The following is a 21,969-nucleotide window of genomic DNA, read 5'->3' on the forward strand; positions in this document are numbered from 1 at the left end:
TCTACACTCCAGGCTGTGCCTTTGCTACCCCTCTCCCTGAAACAGCTTTGAACCATGTGAAGTGCATGTTTTCTTCTTCTTTTAATGATACCATTTGGACAGGTATCATGGACAGGTATCCACGATATCACCCCTGATGATACACCCATTCATCTCCCTCAATCTTTGCTCAAATGTCAGTGTACTAGTGAGATTCTTTATGACCACCCTATTTAAAATTGCATTACTTCATTCTCACCCCAAACTTTGTATTTCCTTTATTTCCTCCTTGGCACTAACACTCACCATCTAATACACTATATATTTTTCTTGTTTATTGTCTGCCTCCTTACCTCATACACACAAGCACACATACTAAATTACAAATTCCATGAAGGTAAGGGTATTATTTTCCCTTAAACTATAGTTCCAGCTTCCAGAATAATGCCTTGGCATAGGGTGACCTGGGTGGCTCAGTGATTGAGCGTGTCTGCCTTTGGCTCAGGTCGTGATCCCACATTGGGCTCCAGTCCCACATTGGGCTCCCAGCAGGGAGCCTGCTTCTCCTCTATGTCTCTGCCTCTCTCTGTGTGTCTCTCATGAATAAATGAATTTTTAAAAAATCTTTTAAAAAATTGCCTGGCATAGCAGATGAATAATCAGTATTTGGGTAAGAAAGGGAAAGAGGGGTAAAAAAAAAAAAAAACTAAGCATTTCTAACCCATCAGATTGGCAAAGATCAAAATATTTTATGAGGTTGCTTTGACAAAGACAGGTAAACATGAACATCTCTAGTAGGTTCTATGATTGGTAATTTGGCACTAACAAAAGTACAATGTCCCTACTCTGTACTCTAGTAATTCTATTTCTGGTAATATATTCTATGTAAATACCCTTACACATGAGAAAGATTTGTTTACAGTAATTTGCTGCAGCAGCGTTTCAAAATAAAGATTGAAAACAACCTATATGGCCATCAGTGAAGTAATTATTAATAAATGATGGCACATATGAAAAATACTACGCAATTGCTTGAAAAGAAAAAAAAAAAAGCAGGCTCGAGGGAACCCTCTATGCACCATCTCCAGTATTAGCTGCTGGGAAGGCGGAAGCAAGGCGCGGAGATGCTACCGTTTGTGCAGGAGGGAAGGAAGGTGCGTGTGTCCGGAGGAACACGGGAGGGCAACACTAGATGCTGGAGAACACGTATTCTTTTTAAACATTGAGCTGTGATAATGTCTTACTTTTCTACACTACGTATTTAATCAGTAAACCTAAAAAATTCTTGAGAACCGAGAGGCGCGGCGCCGCCCCCCGCACAGCGGGCCGGTGTACGTGGCTGCCCTCGGGGTCCTCCGTGGGCGGGGCCGGAAGGGAGCCGGGCGCCACCAACGAGGCGCGGCTTCCTAGAGCGGCCGGAAGTGCCGAGGCCCGCGGCGGGGCGCCCTGGTCGGCGGAGTCCGGTCTTTGTTCCGGTGGCCGAGGGGGGCCGCCGTGGCGCTTGCGTCCGTGCGCGCGTCAGGGTGAGTCGGCCGTGTCTCCTGGGCAGGGAAAGGGAGGCGGGAGGGCTCCCTCGGCGTGGTCCCGCGCTTGTGCAGGGGCACGGGATGAGAGCGGACGCCCGGGAAGCTGCGCCCCGCGGGCCGTGGAATCTGCGTGGTCACTCGGTGCTGACGGGTGCGCGCCGCTTCAGTCGCGTGAGAAACCCGAGGGTCTCCCAGGTGGTCTAAATGAGGGCCTGGTGTCAGACCGTGGCCCCGCTTCAGCGTTGGAAGACGGTCTGCTCGCTCTGGTCCCTTCGTGAGTGTCCTGTCCACAGCAGCTTGGTCGTTTCTCTGCGGTAACAGGAGTCCAGCCCCAGAGAGGACTGTCCTCACGCAACCAGAATGGCCGCAACCCCGAAACCCGAAGAACAGGAAGGACTCGTGACGATCAAGCCCGAAGACCACGCCTGGGCACGGGACACGATCACCGCGAACTCCAGCCCTCACAGGAGGGAGCTCTTCAGGCAGCACTTCAGGAAGCTGTGTTATCAGGACGCTCCCGGACCCCGCGAAGCCCTCTCCCAGCTCTGGGAGCTCTGCCGCCAGTGGCTGAGGCCGGAATACCACACCAAGGAGCAGATTTTAGACCTGCTGGTGTTGGAGCAGTTCCTGAGCATTCTTCCTCGGGACCTGCAAGCGTGGGTGCAGGCGCACCACCCGAGGACAGGAGAGGAGGCGGTCACCGTGCTGGAGGACCTGGAGAGGGAGCTGGAGGAACCGCGCAAGCAGGTGGGAAGGGGACACTCGGCTGTGAAAGGACACCTGAAGGTCTGTAGTAGGTTATCCTAGCGAAGAGCAAGGCTTAGGGAGGGACCTAGCTGCCAGTGTCCAATAACTCCAGTGTGGCTGAGTAAAGACACAGGAAACGGGATTCAGAATCAGTTTGGAAGGCTGGGATCTGGGACAAGTTGCAGGAAGGCAGGTAGGCTTCAGAAGTAAACTAAGCGTTCTCCCAACATTCATAGCTATCTATTTAAAAAATGGGCTACCTGGTAAAATACCTCATTTTTATTCTTTTTTTGTACTGTTTTTAAAAATTCAGTGTATGTTTTACACTTTACATATCTTCATTCCTTCTAACCACCTTGCAAGAGCTCTGTAAGCACTTCATGCTTGAGGCTATCCTATTGGACAATGCAGTTAGAGAAGAAATGCCCCCATTGGGTGGCAGTTGGACTAGATAATTTTTAAGGTTCTTTCCAAGTCTGAAGACCGTGATCCTGAACCTGTGCCAATCTTTGTGAGACACTGAATTTCACTCTAGAGTGGCCTGAGGTGTAGAGATTAGTTTCTGCCTCTACTTTTTTTAGTCATTATTACTTCTGCACTTCAACGAGAATTTTTCTCTTTTGTGTTCCTGGTCCCTGGCAAATGCTTCTTTTGATCCTCTCTCTGAAGTTCTTTTAAGTTCTTTCACAAAATCTGCCTTATAAGCCCAATCATACTTCATTGTTCCCAGCTCCCAGCCACATCAGAAAGACAGGACACGCTTTTGGACAAGTTGACCCCCTTGGGAAGGCCCCATGAGTCACTGACTACCCAGCTCCGTCCCAAGAAGACTCAGCAGGAGCAGGAATCCAGGGAGCCCCAAAGGAATGGTAAGGAGAAGTTTATGTGTGAGGGAAGATGTGGTTCCTTGTGTTAGGAGCTTTCTCCCTTAATGTTCTCCTTTGCCAAGTTTTCTTGCTAATCCTCCATCTCACTGTGGAAGATTTTATCCCCCCCTTCTTACCACTGCCTCATCATGGAAAGAATTAAATTTTAGTTTTTCATTAGACTTAAAAGCTGCTTTTTGGCCCAATGATTGGGGGGATGGGATTTAAATACTTAATAATACATTTCTGTTTGTTATTGGGTGATCCTAGTTCTAAATTCTCTTAAATTTAGATTTTGAGCAGGAGAATTTGATGCCTTGTATTAGTCTATTAGAGCTACCAGAACAAAATACCACAAGCTGGGTGACTTACACAACAGAAATTTATTTTCTCCGTTGTAGAGGCTGGAAAGTCCAAGATCAAGGTGTTAGCAGCCTTGGTTTCTGGTGAGGCTTCTCCTTGACTCACAGACTTGCTGGGTCTTCACATGGTATTTATTTATTTATGAGAGAGGCAGAGACAGAGGGAAAAACAGGCTCCATGCAGGCAGCCGGACATGGGACTCGATCCTCTGTCTCCAGGATCACACCTGGGCTGCAGGCGGCGCCAAACCACTGAGCCACCTGGGCTGTCCTCCTTAATTACTTCTTAAAGGCCTCTTTTCCAAATGCAGTCACACTGGTGACTTAGAGCTACAACACTAGGGGCAGGGGAAGGCTGGCATGAAAGCATAACATTCTAAGAATAGCAATTGCTCTGAGTTGATTTTGATTTTGATAAAGAGAATTTTGAAAAATCAAAAGCCAGTAGGGAAGTAGCCAAAGGCAGATGCTCAGCCATGGTATTCCTGAATACCATGCTGAGGAAACAGAATTTCATCCTATCACAGGGATGTTTGTTACATTATTTTATTTAAAGTAGGCTCCATGCTCCAACACCAACACAGGGCTTGAACTCAAAACATTGAGATCAAGACCTGAGCTGAAATCAAGTCAAATACTCAACCAACCATCTAGGTGCCCCCGTTACATTATTTTACATAGAGATAGAGGAGTGGATGACAGATTGGTGTTTAACAATCACTATCCATGGGCAGCCTGGGTAGCTCAGCGGTTTAACGCCACCTTCAGCCCAGGGCCTGATCCTGGAGCCCCGGGATCGAGTCCCACATCGGGCTCCCTGCATGGAGCGTGCTTCTCCCTCTGCCTGTCTCTGCCTTTCTCTCTCTGTCTCTCTCATGAATAAATAAATAAAATTAAAAAAAAAATCACTATCCATGATTCTACTTTTTTAAAGTTACAAAGAAAGATATTGGAAGGATATCTCCAAATGTAGACAAAGATTATTTGAAGGTAATGAAATCACAGGTGACTTATTCTTCTCTATTTTCCAAAGTCTGTAAGTAAACGAGGACACCGCTGTAAATAGAAAATAAACAAAAGGGGGTTGAGGGGAGACCACTTTCAAATATAGAAGATTATAGACCAGTGCTCAAATAAGGCTGGAAAGAGAAAATTCAAGAGATATTTGTTATTCATTTATTAATGAACAGGTCTGATTAGATACTGATAGTGGGGGGTATTTTAATAAAAATCCAAGTTTGTGACTTGGGCAACTTGCAGATAATGGTGTCAGTAATTGATAGGAAAATCAGAAGGTGGGAATATCGTGTGTGTGAAAACAATGGATTCAGCTTTTATACATGTGAATTTGCTCTATCCCTAAAACATGCATCCAGTAGGCAATACAGATTAAAATATGGTTCTAGGGGATCCCTGGGTGGCTCAGCGGTTTGGCGCCTGCCTTTGGCCCAGGGCGCAATCCTGGAGTCCTGGGATCGAGTTCCGCGGTTGGGCTCCCGGCATGGAGCCTGCCTCTCCCTCCTCCTGTGTCTCTGCCTCTCTCTCTCTCTCTCTCTCTGTGTCTATCATTCATAAATAAATAAGCAAGTGAATAAATATAAATCCTTAAAAATATATATATAAACTTTAAAAAAAATACGTGGTTCTAGGGGCACATGGGTGGCTCAGTCAGTTGAGCCTCTAATTCAGCTCAGGTCATGGTCCCAGGATCTGGGATTGAGCCCTGCATTGGGAATGTGTCCATGCTCAGCAAGGGGTCTGCTTCTCCCTGGACCCTTCCCCCTGCTTGTGCGCACGTTCTCTGTCAAATTAAAATCTTAAAAAAAAAAAAAAAAATATATATATATATATATATATATATATATATAAAAATATGGTTCTACATATGGGAGAAAGATATAGAAGGAGATAAGAGGTTTGGGATTCCTCAGTGGGTACATGATAGAAGACATGGCTATAGGTGAAGTTTACCAAGAAGAATATATATATATAAAGTGAGGAGAAGAGAGACACCTGCAATCAAATAGGGATTGGGGGTCTGCCTTCCTCTCAGGTCATGATCCCAGGACCAGATACCATATCAGGCTCCCTGCTCAGTGAGGAGTCTCCTTCTCCCTCTGCCTGTCCCCCTGCTCATGCTTTTTTTTTTTTTTTTTTAAGATTTTATTTATTCACGAGAGACACAGAGAGAAGCAGAGACATAGGCAGAGGGAGGAGAAACAGGCTCCGTGTAGAGAGCCTGATGTGGGACTCGATCCCGGGATTCCGGGATCACGCCCTGAGCCAAAGGCAGATGCTCAACCACTGAGCCACCCAGGAGTCACTCCCTTTCTTCAAATAAATAAAATCTTTTAAAAAAGAGAGAGCCACATGTAAATTTCTGAGGCATGCCACCATTTGAAGTTTGGGTGGATGAAGAGGATTCTGTAAAGATCAGGGACTGTCAGATAAGAGAAGCAGGAGAGGGTGGTGTCACTAAAGACACCAGGAATTCCAGCCAGCTATAGCCAATGCTACTAATAGGACACAGGATTAAGAACTGATAAACATCAACTCACTGAATTTGGCATTTAGAAGTTAATGGTAGTCAAAAATAGTTTCAGAAGGCAAAAGGTAAAAGATGCAGACTATTTTAATAAGCTTTAGTAAGCTTAACTATATGGAGTCTTCATCTTTTTTCTGTGAGCAGGCCTATTATAAGAAATTTCTCAGGCAGCCCCGGTGGTGCAGCGGTTTAGCGCCGCCTGCAGCCCAGGGCGTGATCCTGGAGACCCTGGATCGAGTCCCACGTCAGGCTCTCTGTATGATGCCTGCTTCTCCCTCTGCCTGTGTCTCTGCCTCTCTGTCTCTATGAATAAATAAATAAAATCTTAAAAAAAAAGAAAGAAAGAAAAATTTCTCTCTGCTTTTGGGAGGAGACAGGACATGCAGTCAGTCGTAAAATAGGTCACAATAGGGCACTTGGGTGGCTCAGTCAGTTAAGCGTCTGCCTTAGGCTCAGGTCTTGAGCTCCATGTTGGGCTCCCTGCTCAGCCAGGAGCCTGCTTTTCCCTCTCCTTCTGCCCCTCCCCCCCTGCTCATGCTTTCTCAGGCTGTCTCTCAAATAAATAAAATATTTTTTTAAAAAGGGGGAATCACAATAATGTAATATGTCAACATGCTAAATTCTGTGTAGAACATACAATTATTGATTATGACTAATTGTGCAAAACTTTAAGTTCTAGATGGTCTTTCCTTGGTCTTTTTTAATATTTTTGGACTGGTTTCACTCTACAGCATGTTACAAATTCAGAAAAATACACAGTTCCTATACCTAAAATTGTAGAGGCTTATATGTGTTGCTATTTTTTTTTTTTTAAGATTTTATTTATTTCTTCATGAGGGACACAGAGAGAGAAAGAGAGAGAGAGAGAGAGGGAGAGGCAGAAACACAGGCAGAGGGAGAAGCAGGCTCCATGCAGGGAGTCCAATGTGGGACTCGATCCTGGGTCTCCAGTATCACCCTGGGCTGAAGGCAGCGCTAAACTGCTGCGCCACCTGGGCTGCCCTGTGTTGCTATTAAAATAACTTTCCAAGGGAAAATATGAATTGTCTTTTTTTAAGATTTTATTTATTTAAAAAAATATTTTATTCATTCATTCATTCATTCATGAAGAAAGGGGTGGGGGGGCAGAGGGAGAAGCAAGCTCCCTGCAGGGAGCCTGATCCCAGGATCCTGGGATCACAACCCGAGCCAAAGGCAGATGTTTAACCACTGAGCCACCCAGGCGTTTTCTTAATCTAATCTACTGAAAGGTGCTTCCTGAAATGTAGTTACCGTACGAGGCCTGAGAATTTTTAGGGAATACATTTGTCTGCATTGAACAGTATGAATATGACTTTTTCCCTAAGGTACAACACCAAGAGCCATACACAATTTTTATCTGTGTCACCACCATCAACACACCCCTTACCAAAACAACTGAGAAGCAAAATACAAAACCCACCAAAACAATACAAAAACAAAACAAAACCCTGCAGAAATCATAACACATTTCAAGACGTGTCTCTCAATTTTATTAAAAGCATATTAATGTCTGGTCCAAATCCTCATTTTACATTTGAAGAAATATACCCACAGTGGTTGTGATTTAGTCTGTTTCCAAAGAGTAAAGGCAGAGCTAAGATTACAGTCAGAACCTGGGGCTCCTGCCTGCTGGTCCAGAACAATCATTAACAGCCATCAGGATAATGTACCAAAATTTAGTCACTATCTTTCAAAAATAAATTTATCATTAAATAAACTTTTACACACTATATCTGGTTTAAAAATTTCATTTTATCCATACCAGTAAGGTATTATTTGTATTAGCTGTTGGCTAGGGTAATAGGACTACTCTCTGTAAACATAACTGGGAATTAAAACAGTAGTACTCCCTTAATACAGAATTATCTTCATAGATGACAGAAAAACTTGGGAGAGCAGAGTATCTTAGAATTCTTTGTAGCACAAATGTGCTAATTTTTAATACTTTAAAATTAAAGTATCTCAAAGGGAACTTTTTGGACATGCTACTCCCCACAACACTGATCCTCCATTACCAATAAATAAAAGTCTCCTTAACTCTGTTCCAGATTCACTTCACTCAGCTTTTAACCTTGTCCTTGCTCCCCTAGACCGTGAAGCAAGTTGTACACAAGATTTTAGATCCAAATATTTTTCATTTTATCTGCTCTAAAAGGTCTCGAGGGGCACCTAGGTTGGCTCATTCAGTTAAGCATCCAGCTGTTGATTTCAGCTCAAGTCATTAGATCAAGCCCAGTGTTGGGTTCCATGCTCAGCGAGTTGTCTGCTTGAGATTCTCTCTCTCCCTCTGTCCCTCCTCCCACTTAAGCTCTCCCTTGCACTCCCCCTCCTGCCCCGCCCCCCACCATCACACCATCCCCAAATAAGGAAATCTTTGAAAGAAGGTCTCCTGGAATCCTATTGGCCTGAGACTCTGAGACTAGCTGGCACTTAGATATATAAATAAAGCTCTGAAACTCCCAATTGACCAAGAAGTAGACTACAGGTCTCTGAGATGAGAAAACTTACATTTGACAATTTCCATACAATATTATTCTGTACATTGTTCTGTACAGATGTAAGGGAGAGGACTGTCATTTCAATTGCTGACCCATGAAAAACCAACCTTGTATTCAAAATAAGAAAGAAAATAGCCTTTTGAAGTCCTGGTGGGATTTTTCTCTAGATTTCTTCTGAAATTGTGGGGGAAGACTCATCCTGAGGACTAGTAGATTACACTGAAGATGGTGAACTGACCTTAGAATAAACCTTTTGTTTCTTTTTTTTTTAATATTCATCTTCAGTAAGCCACAGGAAAGCCAACCACTAGTGACAGCTATATATAAAAGAAGTGGTTGAACCAATATGATGATGTTTGAGAACGCTTTTCTTAATGGTATGAAAGTGTCTCTAATTTCCATGATTCACTTGATCATTATTACCCTATTAACTCAGCAATACTCTGTTATACATTATACTTTCACAAACATTTTATCATACATCCCCTCATCTAATCAAACTATGGGTAAAAAGGAGGGCACAGAGGTGATAAGGAAACCAAAATAGGGATGCCTGGGTGGCTCAGCAGTTGAACGTCTGCCTTTCAGCTCAGGGCGTGATCCTAGGATCAAGTCCCACATCAGGCTCCCTTCTCCCTCTGCCTATGTCTCTGCCCCTCTCTCTCTCTCTCTCTCTCATGAATAGATAAAATCTTTAAAAAAGAAAGAAAGAAACCAAGATAGTTGTCATCTGCCAAAATTTAAACAATCAGATAATTCCCAGACTGGAATCTAGACCTCCTGGTTCTAATTTAGTCTTTGTCATTTCTAGCCAAAGATAATATGGCATTTAGATTCCAAAACAATGTCAACTTAGAGCAAATATCCAAACTTTGAGAAAGTCTACTGCCTGGTTTAAAAAAAAAAAGTCGTTAAGAAGGAACAGATTTGAAGACTGGTATAGCAAGGGGATATGGTGATGACAGTGAAGGGCAGACTTACAACATGGCAGTCAGTGAGCCATGTAACCTAGTGTTTTCCACCCCAAGCCCAGGCATTGAAATATCTGGTAGCTCTTGCTGCTGCTTCCATCATGCCAAGTGACCACTGAAAGCAGTAATTAAATGAACTGTTGCACAGTTAGGATTCCTAGATTTGTTGAAATGGTGGTCACAGCATGATGAAATAGGTGACACTTTCTCTTCCCCCCCAAAATCATCAGAACAGCTATTTTTTCATAAAATTCATCTTAACAAATATTGAGTACTTGCTATCGTGTGCTATTTTGTGCTAAGCTTGGGGTTGAGGACATGGGGAGCAGGAAGAGGGAAAGAGCACATCCAATTTAGGAGATTAGAGAAGACTTCCTGGAGGAGAGAGCATTTGAGATGGACCTTGCATAATAGCTAGGCCTGTGGTTCTCAAAGTGTGTTCCCTGGACCAGCAATATCTATCACACCAGGGAACTTGTTAGAAATACAAATTCTTGGGGATCCCTGGGTGGCTCAACAGTTTGGCCCCTGCCTTCGGCCCAGGGTGTGATCCTGGAATCCCAGGATCGAGTCCCACATTGGGCTCCCTGCATGGAGCCGGCTTCTCCCTCTGCCTGTCTCTGCCTCTATGTCTCTCATGAATAAATAAATGAAATATTTTTTTAAAAATGTAAAAAAAAAAAAAATACAAATTCTTAACCCATACTCCATCTTTTTCAAATCAGAAGTTCTGGGGTCAGAAAGCTTGGCGTTCTGTTTTAATAAGTCATCCAAAGTGATTCTGATGCACAGTCAAGTTTGAGGGAACCACCATGCTAGGATTTGGATGGGAAGAGATGAGAGTGAGGAGATCAGTTTCAGGGGGAAAAAAAGTATTCAACCCAGCACACCAGACCATCCATTGTCACTTCCTGCTAATTTTCCTAACCTACATACTCTTGGTATGCTTTCAATTAATTATTTACACATTCCCCTCCTTTGATGGTTCCCACTCACTGCATTCCTTTTAGATTCCTAATCCCAGTCTTTTCCACTTTTACTCAGTTTTATTGCCACTTAATCACCTGTGTTTTAGGCCCCTGCATGTTTCTCCCAAACTTTTACCTCTGCCCCATCTCTATTCTGTAATCCCCATCGGTCCCTCTTAGTCCCTCACCATTCTGCCTTTGCAAGGGATTATAACCCCCTGATCCACATCATTGCCTTTTTCCTCTCTTCTTAGTCTGTTCCCAAATAATGTATCCTGCTGCTGTCTTCCCTACTGGCCTCTTAGTCTCTTCCTTATAATATCAATATATGTTTTGATGGTGCCAAATATCTAGTTTGTGCATTGTATGTGACTTTGTTTTGTTTTGTTTTTAAATATTTTATTTATTCATGAGACACAGAAGGCAGAGACATAGGCAGAGAGAGAAGCAGGCTCCTCACAGGGAGCCCAATGTGGGACTTGATCCCAGAATCCCAGGATCACACCCTGAGCCGAAGGCATACGCTCAACCACTGAGCCACTCACGCATCCCGACATTTTTTATAATACATTTATAACATTTATGTGTTCTTTCTTTCATAGGGTTTGCTTCTCAAACCTAGATTAGGACATGTTTGTGAACTCTTTGTTACAGGTAATAAAACCAGAATTAAGGATGAAGCTCTGTCCCAGAAGGAACATAGGCCCAAGGATACAGAATTCCTTGGGAAGATAAATGACAGACTTAACAAAGACATTCTTCAGCATCCTGAATCCAAAGATGCTACTGAAAGTGAAGGTAGATTAGAGTGGCAACAGAAGGAAAGAAGACGCTATGCATGTGATGACTGTGGGAAAAGTTTCAGTCACAGCTCAGACCTTAGTAAGCACAGGAGGACTCACACTGGAGAGAAGCCCTACAAATGCAATGAATGTGGAAAAGCGTTCATTCAACGCTCCCATCTTATTGGACACCACAGAGTACACACTGGAGTGAAACCCTATAAATGTGAAGAATGTGGGAAAGATTTTAGTGGGCGCACAGGTCTTATTCAGCATCAGAGAATCCACACAGGTGAAAAACCCTATGAATGTGATGAGTGTGGGAGGCCTTTCCGTGTAAGTTCAGCCCTGATCAGACATCAAAGAATTCATACTGCAAATAAGCTTTACTAAGATGGTGAAGTAACAGAAGTTCTTCAGCTACTCAGGTCTCCTTAGTTATCAAAGAATATGCCTTAGGAACTGTGAGTATCCTGAATGTAGGCAATGATCCTCAGTCATTAAACATTTCTCTGGCACCAGAGAATATACCTGAGGAAATTTCCTTTTATTTCTAAATTAGTTCAGTTTCTTAAGAAGCATTAAGGGTTATTTTGGAAATGTCTATTGACAGCCTGTTCACTTGCAGCCCAAAATTACCATGTTTCCTGGTTGAAAAATAGTGAATTCTGTTTCTCAGCTTTCCTTTTCACTTGACATTCTGTGTATGACGTTAGGGAAAGCATTCACATTTTTCTCTGCCTTCATTTCTCCTTCTGTAGAGGACATAGTAGAGGCCTACCAGGTATGTTGTATTAAGTTAAAGCTTCTTTTGACGTTAAAAACTAAAACAAGGGCAGCCCGGGTGGCTCAGCGGTTTAGCGCCGCCTTCAGTCCAGGGCCTGATCCTGGAGTCCCCGGATGGAGTCCCACAACGAGCTCCCTGCATGGAGCCTGCTTCTCTCTGCCTGTGTCTCTGCCTCTCTCTCTCTCTCTCTCTCTCTCTCTGTCTCTCATGAATAAATAAATAAAATCTTAAAAAAAAAAACAAACTAAAACAATACTATTTGTTTTCCATCACTACTGATTTAATGACCTAAATATTAATCCCCTTTTTATCTTAAAGTAGGGGGTATAATCATTTTGCAGAATTTGTTTGCCTACACTAAAAAAGAGGAAACCATCAGGGACACCTGGGTGGCTCAGCGGTTGAGCGACTGCCTTTGGCTCAGGGTGTGATCCCAGAGTCCCAGGATCAAGTCCCATATCGGACTCCCTGTATGGAGCCTGCTTCTCCCTCTGCCTATGTCTCTGCCTCTGTGTGTTTCATGAATAAATAAATGAAATCTTTAAAAGGAGGAAACTATCAGAAAACACAGCAGGGCAAGGAAAACGTTCAAGTGGAAAGGAAAGCCTAAGTGATTAGTAGGAGCTGCTGGGACCGGGGATGACAGTAATGAGGATAAGTCACTCTTCTGAGACTCAGGTCCCTCTAAACAGAGAGAGATGGGGAGGGATTGGTCCAGAACTGCATTGTCCAGTGGAGTAGCCAGTGCCCACACATGGCTGTATAAATTTAAAATTAAATTCACTCAAAGTGGAGAATTCTGTTCCTTAGTGATATTACAGGTCCTCAGCAGCTACATGCAGCTAGCAGCTATTGAACTAAGCAGCACAAATGCACATTTTTATCATTGGGACATTGCTGTCCTAATCGATCAACAGTAATGCGTCTTCCAATTTAGGTATTGTGTAATTCTGAGTTCAGGAAGGTAGTAAAAGAGACACATGAAGAGACTGTAGTAGCAACAGGAGATAAAATATAAACACTCTAAAAAAGGTATTTAGTAATAACTTTATAGCACTTTTTTAATTTTAAAAAAAGTGTATTGTAATTGGATGATTGAAGATTATTAAAGTAAATACAATAACCTAATCTAAATTGAAAGCTTTAGGGGATCTCTGAGTGGCTCAGCGGTTTGGCGCCTGCCTTTGGCCGAGGGCGTGACTCTGGAGTCCCAGCGTGGAGTTCCATGTCAGGCCTCTTGCATGGAGCCTGCTTCCCCCTCTGCCTGTGTGTGTCTCTGCCTCTCTCTCTCTCTCTCTCTCTCATGAATAAATAAATAAATAAAATCTTTTTAAAAAATTGAGAGCTTTAATTACCCATCAGATACCTATGCTGATAAGAAACTTGCACTCTTAGTTTATTATCTCAATCCAATTTTTTCTTTTTGGCTTGGAAATGTATTAGCAGTTCATGTACTTGCAACAGTTTTACAATCCTAGTTTGAGAATATCATAACATGACAAAAATTGTGCCCAGAGGCCCAGCACATCAAACCACCATGAATCAATGGTTCTAGGAATAGCCATCCCCAGAACAAGCAGGAAGGGATCTAATCTCTTCCTGAAGACAGGAATTACACACACTTAATTCTGTATTGTGACTAAGTAACCACCTGTCATTTCTGTCTCCACTACTACTGGAATATGAATCTTAAGTCACTCCTTGTAACACCATAAAGATAAACTGAACCTTTATATCTATTGAACATAATGCTGCTTTAAAAAAATGTAAATTTACTTTGTCTACATCAACTGGTAGAAAAATTTAAACCATCAAGTCTCATACTTGTTTTTATGACTTAGAAGTACCTGAGCATGGGATCCCTGGGTGGCTCAGCGGCTTAGCGCCTGCCTTTGGCCCAGGGCGCGATCCCGGGATCGAGTCCCGCATCGGGCTCCCTGCATGGAGTCTGCTTCTCCCTCTGCCTGTGTCTCTGCCTCTCTCTCTATGTCTATCATGAATAAATAAATAAAATCTTAAAAATAAATAAACTATGCAACATCTTTATAAAAAAAAAAAAAAAGAAGTACCTGAGCAGTATTTCAAAGCATCTGAAACAAAGGATTTTTAATGGTCCTGAAGAGAAAAGTAAAGTATTAAATCTTTAGTATTAGAAATATCCTTATTTTTTTTTTAATTTTTTTTTTTTTTTTTTTTTTTTTTTTTTTATGATAGTCACAGAGAGAGAGAGAGCAAGGCAGAGACATAGGCAGAGGGAGAAGCAGGCTCCATGCACCGGGAGCCCGACGTGGGATTCGATCCCGGGTCTCCAGGATCAAGCCCTGGGCCAAAGGCAGGCGCCAAACCGCTGCGCCACCCAGGGATCCCGAAATATCCTTATTTTAAAAATAAAGCTAGATGTTGAAGGATAGCTTTTCCCCCTTTATCTTTTGTCTTGCTGAAAAACAAGACAGAAGCTGTTGGCAATCTCTGTAAATGAGAAGCAAAGGTACAGGGGATCCCTGGGTGGCTCAGCGGTTTAGTGCCTGCCTTCGGCTCAGGGCGCAATCCTGGAGTCCCGGGATCGAGCACCCGGCACGGAGCCTGCGTCTTTCTCTGCCTCTGCTCTCTCTCTCTCTCTCTCTCTCTTTCATGAATAAATAAAATCTTTTAAAAAAAAGAGAGAGAGAGAAAGAGAAGCAAGGGTACAAGTGAAAGAACGAAAATAATCTCATACAGGCATCAATCACATTTGAGACTGGGTCACAGGATACAAGCCATACAAAGGAGAACAGATGAACTCCTTATCCCAAGGTACAGAGTCTTATAAGCACAGCATGTATTATTTCTCTATCCAACAAGTATCCATTCTCACCCCTCACCCTGACCATAACATTATTTGTTTATAATCAAAAAGCCCATCAACAATGAAAACTAGAAACCTTGACATACTTCAACAAAACAAGCTGTTCTCCCCTGATCCCATAAGGAAGTCATATTGAAGTTCTGAAGGAACTCAGAACTCCTCAAATCCCCTAGAGCAAGTTTTCTCCATCTTGATTCTGTTGACATTTTCAGCCAGACCTAGTTCCTTGTACTGTCTTGTCCCCTGCATTGTAGGGCATTTAACAGTATTCTTGGCTTTCAACCACTAGATGCTACTACACCAACTATAAGCAAGCATTTTTAAGGTGGATCAAATGCCCCCTTGAGGGGCAAAGTCGCCCCCAGTTGAGAACAACTTATCTGTAGAAAAATAATCTGATTTCTGACTGTTCCTTATACACAGTAAGATTCGACTTACAGATGGTACATTTAACCAGCACTGCTTAGACCCTCTTCCTACCCCAAAAAATGATTAACGGAGTACCTAAACTAACAGCAATCATGCTGAAGAATTCATCTGCTTTAGGAAGCCATACCTCACTGTTGAAGACCAGGGGAATCTGCACTCAAGACTCTCCTCTTCCCTCCCTGGCATACTTATGGTGCCACCCTCTCATTTGCCCCCTGACCCAACTAAGAACAAAAACTTTTGATTGAGATCTGCACTGTCCACTATAGTAGCCACCAGGTACACATGGCTATGAAACTAAGGAACTACAATTTTAATTTCACTTAATTTTAATTAAATTTAAAAACATAAGGAGACAAGGACGGGCTGCCTCAAAATGAGGTACCACTATAGCATTTACATAAGTTACTGGAAAGACAGCTGGTGCAAGGACACTCCTCTCCTCTTCTGTCCCCCTGAAAGCAGAAAATAAATCTCCCATGTGAAAGGTACCAGGAGGTAAGGATACATCCTTAGCACCAGAGATGGGAAATTTAGAGCCCAGAAGGCTGTATAGATAACCCTTGTTACTGTTTACTAATTTACTACCCCAGCCCAAATTCTGTTTAAAATTCCTTACTGATTGAAGCTCCCAAAGTTAAGTTTTCTCTGTCCTCTCAATTCCTTACAGGTATATTGTCTCTTTGTCTAAAAAGTTTAAAGACTTCCTGCCTTGGTCATTTTTAGGTCTTAAGTTCATTATTGGGCTTCCATCTGGTCTTTTCTCCTGTTAACCTGTCTCCAATAAACTTAATTCTTAGTCCAAATGGAAGACCACGAAGGGTACAGGAAGAAATTTTCCTCCCCTCCAGCGCCAAACCCTATTCTACGTACTGAGGACATAGCAGGGAACAAGATCTCTGCCCCATTAGCTTATGTTACAGTAAAGGGAGATATTACTTCACACCAGCGAGAATGGCTAGTATCAAAAAGACAAGAAATAACAATTGTTGATGAGGATGTGGAGAAAGAGACCTTGTGCACTGTTGGTGGGAAAGTAAAGTGGTGCCACCACTGTATGACAGTCCTCAAAAAAACTAAGTATATGATCCTGCAATTCCACTTCTGGGTATTTATCCAAAGAAAATAAAAACAATAATAAAGATACACGTGCCCCCATGTTCACCGCAGCATTATTTATGACAGGTAAGATACGGAAACAGCCTAAGCGTCCATTGATGGATGCATGGATAGAGAAATTGTGGTATACACGTGCAAGAGAATGTTACTATTGGTGGTGCCTGGTGGTGCGTCGACAGGCAGGCATACCCTACGGAGGGGAGCCGAGAGCACGCGGTGCGCAAACGCAACCGCAGACACAGCTGCCCAGGGGCTGCGCATGCGTCCCGCTGGGGCACCGCACAGCTCCCTGCCTAGCCCCGGAGACCCCAAGGCCCCGGAAGAAGGCGGTCGCGTGGGGGGCGCCGCATCCGGACGCCCGGGCGGCACACTGTCCCCGAGCGTCCAACCCCACACTGACTTCCCTTCACGGGTCCGTCACCCTGGGGGTTGTTTCCAACGATAACCCGTCACGGTCCCAGTTACCGCCGTTCTGCCCCGCTCCGGCCCAGCGCCGGGCCCGCCCCGCCACCCCCTGCCCCATCACTCACCAGCAGCCCCTCTCTCCGGCCGGTTTCCTAGCCCGAAGCGCCGCTGTTCCCCCCCCAGCGCCAGCCCTTCCAGCCAGCGGCTCCGGAACCATCAGCTACCAGTAACCGGAAGTGGCTACAGTCGTAAGAGCGCCGGGAAAAGGGTTCGGTCCTCCCCGAGGCCAGGAACACTCGGGTTCCAGCCTGAAAGAGACCAGAAAGGCGGGTTTGGGGGGCTCCCGAGGGCTCGGTCAGGCGGCGGGGTAGATTCCCATAAAGCCCCTTGACCGTGGGGCGGGCCACATCGTCAGGGTTCCACGGGAGGTCCGAGACTGGCCGTGGGGACAGGCCTCTGCGCCCCGCCACCTCTCATGTGGAAGAAAAGTGAAGGAGAAAAGCAAAACCGGCCACCCCAAATATGCCTCTTTGATGTAAGGATAGTTTAGGCTGGTTATTATTATTATTATTTTTTTTTTTTAAGAACAAACGACTGGAGCTCTGAAAACCACGTGAGAGTTACTTCATTGTAAGAAATATTTACATGTGTAGGGGAAATTTCCATTTGTGAGGATGTCTCCGGGAGGAAGAGAAGGAAGGACTCCAGGCCTCCAGAACCTCTTGTCATACAGAAGATAACACATCTGTGTAGCAATCCCGTCCTTCAGGACTGTGCTTCACCCCAACCCCAGAAATCTTCATTTGCGAATAGGGCCTATTTCACGGATTCACTGAGTTTTCCTGGGTCTCGCACTTGCACAGGAGGTACACCTGTTACTGCCTGGTTTCTCTCCTGTTAACCTGTCTTTTTATTGGGTGTTGGGGGTATCTCAGCCAAAAACCTAGAAGGCTAAGAGGGCAAGCTACTTTGGCTCCCCCCCCCCCCCCATAAAAGTAAACTGCAGGACTTGAGTAACAGACAAGCCATGACGAATGGACAAGGTTGTGGTCATTGTCCAAAGGAGCTTCATATATGTGCTCCTTTCAGCACTCTCACCAGACTGGGCACCTGGCACAGGTAGGCTCTTGAGAAGTAGTTACTTGGATGAATAAGGACAGATCTCGGGAGGAAGGAATTAATAAAAAAGAAAGGGGAAGGTGAATCAGATTGATTAAATTTAGCTAGTCGACAAATCAAACCATTTTTCCTGTCTGAAATGTATCACATATCTGCATAGTTTAAGGGCCACTGTGCGTTGGAAGTGGGAGAGAGATCTCAGAATATTAAATGAGGAAGATTATGCTCTATTTTTAAAAATATTTTATTTATTTATGTTACAGAGAAGCACAAGCGGGGGGAGCAGGAGAGGGAGAAGCAGGCTCCCCACTGAACAGGGAGGGAGGCTGGTGTGGGTCTCCATCCCAGGACTCTGGGGTCATGACCTGAGCTGAAGGCAGACACTTAACTGACTGAGCCACCCAGGCACCCACTTATACTCTAAAGATCAAATGCAATAATAGCAAGTAATATAAAATAGAATGTGATAAATAGATTGATAAAATCCTGAGAAGAGAGACCTGTTATTCGAATAACAGACTAGTGTTTAGAATGAGTAAGAAACAGTGAGACAAATCCTTGACTTGAGAGTATGGGGGAAGTGTCACAGCGATTAGATGGGGGGGGGGTGTGGAACATTCTAGAGGGCAGTAAACACGGAGTTGCTAATGTTAGAAAGAAAGGAAACAATCTACATGTCTATCAATAGGAGAATAATTACATATGCCATATTATATAATAAAATACTATTCGGGGGCTTCTGGGTGGCTTTGTCAGTTAAGCACCTGCCTTTGAGTCAGATCATGATCCTGGGGTCCTGGGATTGAGCCCCAAGTCAGGCTCTCTGCTCAGTGGGGAATCTGCTGCTTCCTCTCCCTCTGCCCATCCCCTCTGCTGTGCTCTCTCACGTGCTCACTCTATCTCAAATAAATAAATAAAATCGGGATCCCTGGGTGGCGCAGCGGTTTGGCGCCTGCCTTTGGCCTAGGGCGCGATCCTGGAGACCCAGGATCGATTCCCATGTCGGGCTCCCGCTGCATGGAGCCTGCTTCTCTCTGCCTATGTCTCTGCCTCTCTTTCTCTCTCTGTGACTATCATAAATAAATAAAAATTTAAAAAAATAATAAATAAATAAATAAAATCTTAATAAATACTATTCAGCAATTAAAATAGCAAATTGTCATTGGAAAAAGTAGTGTCAGGACAATATGTATTCCACATTTCTTAAAAGAAAACTATGTGTATATAGATGTAATTATATGCTGTGCTTTTGCATGTGAAGGAAAAGAATGCACTCCAACCTGAGCAGTGATCCCCTCAAGCTTAGAATTGTGAAGACTTCATAGTATTCTCAAGCTAACAATTTCACCTGCCAGATTCACAAATCCTGAACTGTAGAAGTCACCAGACTCCTGTGACAGAAGCAAAGGATTTTATTTAATGACACAAACACTGTGAGCTTCATGTTTCCCTTGTCCTCAGGCCCCCAGTCTTTGCCCAGTCTTGTCCCAGAATGAAGCATTATCTTTATTATCCTGGTCAGGGGCAGCCCGGGTGGCTTAGTGTTTTGGCACCGCCTTCAGCCCAGGGCGTGATCCTGTAGACCCAAGATAGAGTCCCACGTGGAGCTCCCTGCGTGGAGCCTGTTTCTCCCTCTACCTATGGCTCTGCCTCTCTCTCTGCGTGTGTCTCTCATGAATAAAATCTTTAAAAAAAAGAGAAAAGAAACTTTATCCTGGTCAGGAAGTAAATCTGGTCCAAAAGGAGATGCATCAAAAAAAAAAAAAAAAAAAAAGGAAATACATCTATGAAAAGACAACCTGAAAGAAAATTCATCAGAAGACTTGGAGAAATGTGAAAAATCCTTGGAGAATTTCTTTTTTTTTTTTTTTTTTTTTTCCCTTGGAGAATTTCTTGCAACATTCTAGTTAATAGCATTTGGGGATAAAGATGTCAGCTTTTTTTATATACATGTAGATTCTAATCTTTATCATATTTTGTTATTTTAATCTTTCAAAATATAATTTAGAAAAGGCAAACAAAGAAGTTTAAAATTGTTTTAGTGATAAGGAGAGAAGGAACCACTCATGGTCAGTGATGGAGGAATGATAATGATACTTAATGAACATGAATCTAGTATAACCATATCTGGGATGGAATAGAGTTATAAAGACTATCTCAAGGCTGCAGTCATATAGGTATGAGGTAACTAGAACTGAGAACAGTGGTTATGGTCATGGAAAACAGCAACATTTCAAAGGAGAATCTGCTGTCTCTGATGATTTCTCCTTTACGTCTGTATTTCATCAGAGTAAATCAAGGAAGCTTCTCAAGATGGCATAAGCTGGAAATTGGTGATCTTGTTAATAAGATCCCATGGTGTTCACATGTATAACTGAATTTAAGAAAAATAAAGGAAAATTCCAAATCCAGATGGTTTCACTGGACATTTCCACCAAACATCTAAAGAATAGGGGCATCTGGGTGCCTCAGTGATTGAGCCTCTGCCTTCGTATTCGGCTCAGATCATAATCCCAGGATCCTGGGATCCAGTCCTGCAACAGGCTCCCCACAGGGAGCCTGCCTCTCTCTGTGTGTCTCTCATGGATAAATAAAATCTTTTTAAAAATTCAAAAATTAAATAATTCTTATATTAACCTTTCCAGAATACAAAGATCAGGTTATACTCTACCCATTTTATGAGGCTAGCATATCTTTGATTCCAAACTTGACTTGGACAGTGTCGCTAATGAACAAAAGTTACAAAAATGCAAAAACTAATATTAAGGCAAATCCAATATATTGAAAGGATGACATACATTATAACCAAGTTGGTTTTATTCCAGGAATGCTAGGTTGACTTAACATTAGAGGAAATCAATGTAATTCATATTAACATGTTAAAGGACAAAAATAATACAACACTCAATAGCTTTAGAAAAGGTGATAGAGTTTAACATCCATTCATAATTTTCAAAATTAGCAAATTAAGTAATTGAAGGATAGTTCTTAATCTGATAAGAATATCTACAAAGCCTACAGCTGAAATGATGTTACTTAACTGTACCTCCCCATTTCTTTTTCTGTTTGTTGATGATGGAGTTCAAGGCAGGCTGCCCCCAAATATGCCACTTTGGACTATTGATTATTTTGAATTAAAATTACCTAAAAAACAGCCAATACAAAAAGGAAACTCTGACCCTCCTTTGTCCCTCCTGAAAGCAGAAAATAAATCTCCCATGTGGAATGTACCCTCCCAGCCAATAAAGAGATGTCCTCATCACCAGAAACAGGAAATTCAGGGCTGAGAGACCTTATAAACAACCTTGTTACTTCTTTACCAGTTTCCTACCCTAAGCGAGACTTTTTTATCTTGTGAATTCCTCTCAAATTTATTATTTCTTTGTCTAAAAGGTGTAAAAGCTGCCTGCTTTGGCCACTTCCTTGAGCACCATATTGTTATGAACTCTCATATGAACAACCCTAAAATTTTTTCCTTCAGCTAGTCTGTCTTATGTTGATTTAATTATTAGGCCAACCAAAAAAACTAGAAGGGAGAAAGCTTTTACTCCCCTACATTATTTACAATTACTCCAGTTTTCTGTTCCCTGGGTTGTTTCTATGTATGTTTTTTTGTTTGTTTGTTTGTTTGTTTGTTTCTATGTATGTTATAACTGCCCCTTCCCTTTCATTCTCGGCTCTTGATTTTATTAGGTGTCTTCTGATGTTTGGTGTCACTTATATCTAAGAACAAAGTCAAAAAAAAGAAAAAGAAAAAGAAAAAAGAACAGAGTCCTGTGCTGGTTAATGTAGGTAGTATGTGTTTCCACTGTAGTTGTAGGAGGCTGCTTCTGCAGCTGGTCTTAGCCCAATGGGAAGACCCAATCCAGGTTGGACATATGTAGGCCTTGGACAGGCCTTCCTCTAGGAAATGAACAGGGAGCAGGCAGACAGGCTGGAAAGCTACACAGTTACCAAAACATGGACCTCTCTCTGAGGTGGAAAACTTCAATATACTTCA

At 43.0% G+C, this 21,969-nt stretch overlaps 1 protein-coding gene and 1 long non-coding RNA gene across 3 annotated transcripts; one reads left to right on the forward strand and one right to left on the reverse strand.

The window, feature by feature from the left end:
* The first annotated feature begins 1,399 nt into the window (after positions 1–1,399).
* ZSCAN16 (zinc finger and SCAN domain containing 16) lies at positions 1,400–13,390 on the forward strand. Of its 2 annotated transcripts, none has more exons than XM_038584440.1 (4): positions 1,400–1,502; positions 1,827–2,291; positions 2,983–3,121; positions 11,138–13,390. In XM_038584440.1, the coding sequence occupies exons 2-4, from the start codon at positions 1,866–1,868 to the stop codon at positions 11,656–11,658; spliced, it is 1,086 nt and encodes a 361-aa protein (XP_038440368.1). In that variant the 5' UTR covers positions 1,400–1,502; positions 1,827–1,865; the 3' UTR covers positions 11,659–13,390. The 2 variants fall into 2 exon arrangements, with proteins under 2 accessions (XP_038440368.1, XP_038440369.1); XM_038584441.1 differs by having other exon boundaries at positions 1,827–2,252.
* Positions 3,483–17,319, reverse strand: LOC119877883. The gene is made up of 2 exons (XR_005384443.1): positions 16,976–17,319; positions 3,483–4,536 (listed from the first exon to the last, which is right to left on the reverse strand). It is a non-coding gene; the product is annotated as an uncharacterized LOC119877883 (long non-coding RNA).
* Positions 17,320–21,969: the final 4,650 nt, after the last annotated feature.

This window comes from Canis lupus, chromosome 35 (genome assembly GCF_011100685.1).
Source record: "Canis lupus familiaris isolate Mischka breed German Shepherd chromosome 35, alternate assembly UU_Cfam_GSD_1.0, whole genome shotgun sequence".
NCBI lineage: Eukaryota > Metazoa > Chordata > Mammalia > Carnivora > Canidae > Canis > Canis lupus.

Excerpts from the sequence above, each read along its gene's own strand:
- ZSCAN16 (XM_038584440.1), top strand. The coding sequence starts at position 1,866 with ATGGCCGCAACCCCGAAACCCGAAGAACAGGAAGGACTCGTGACGATC. Across the intron at positions 2,292-2,982 it reads CTGTGAAAGGACACCTGAAG|CTCCCAGCCACATCAGAAAG; the intron begins GTCTGTAGTAGG and ends CATTGTTCCCAG. Across the intron at positions 3,122-11,137 it reads CAGGGAGCCCCAAAGGAATG|GTAATAAAACCAGAATTAAG; the intron begins GTAAGGAGAAGT and ends TCTTTGTTACAG.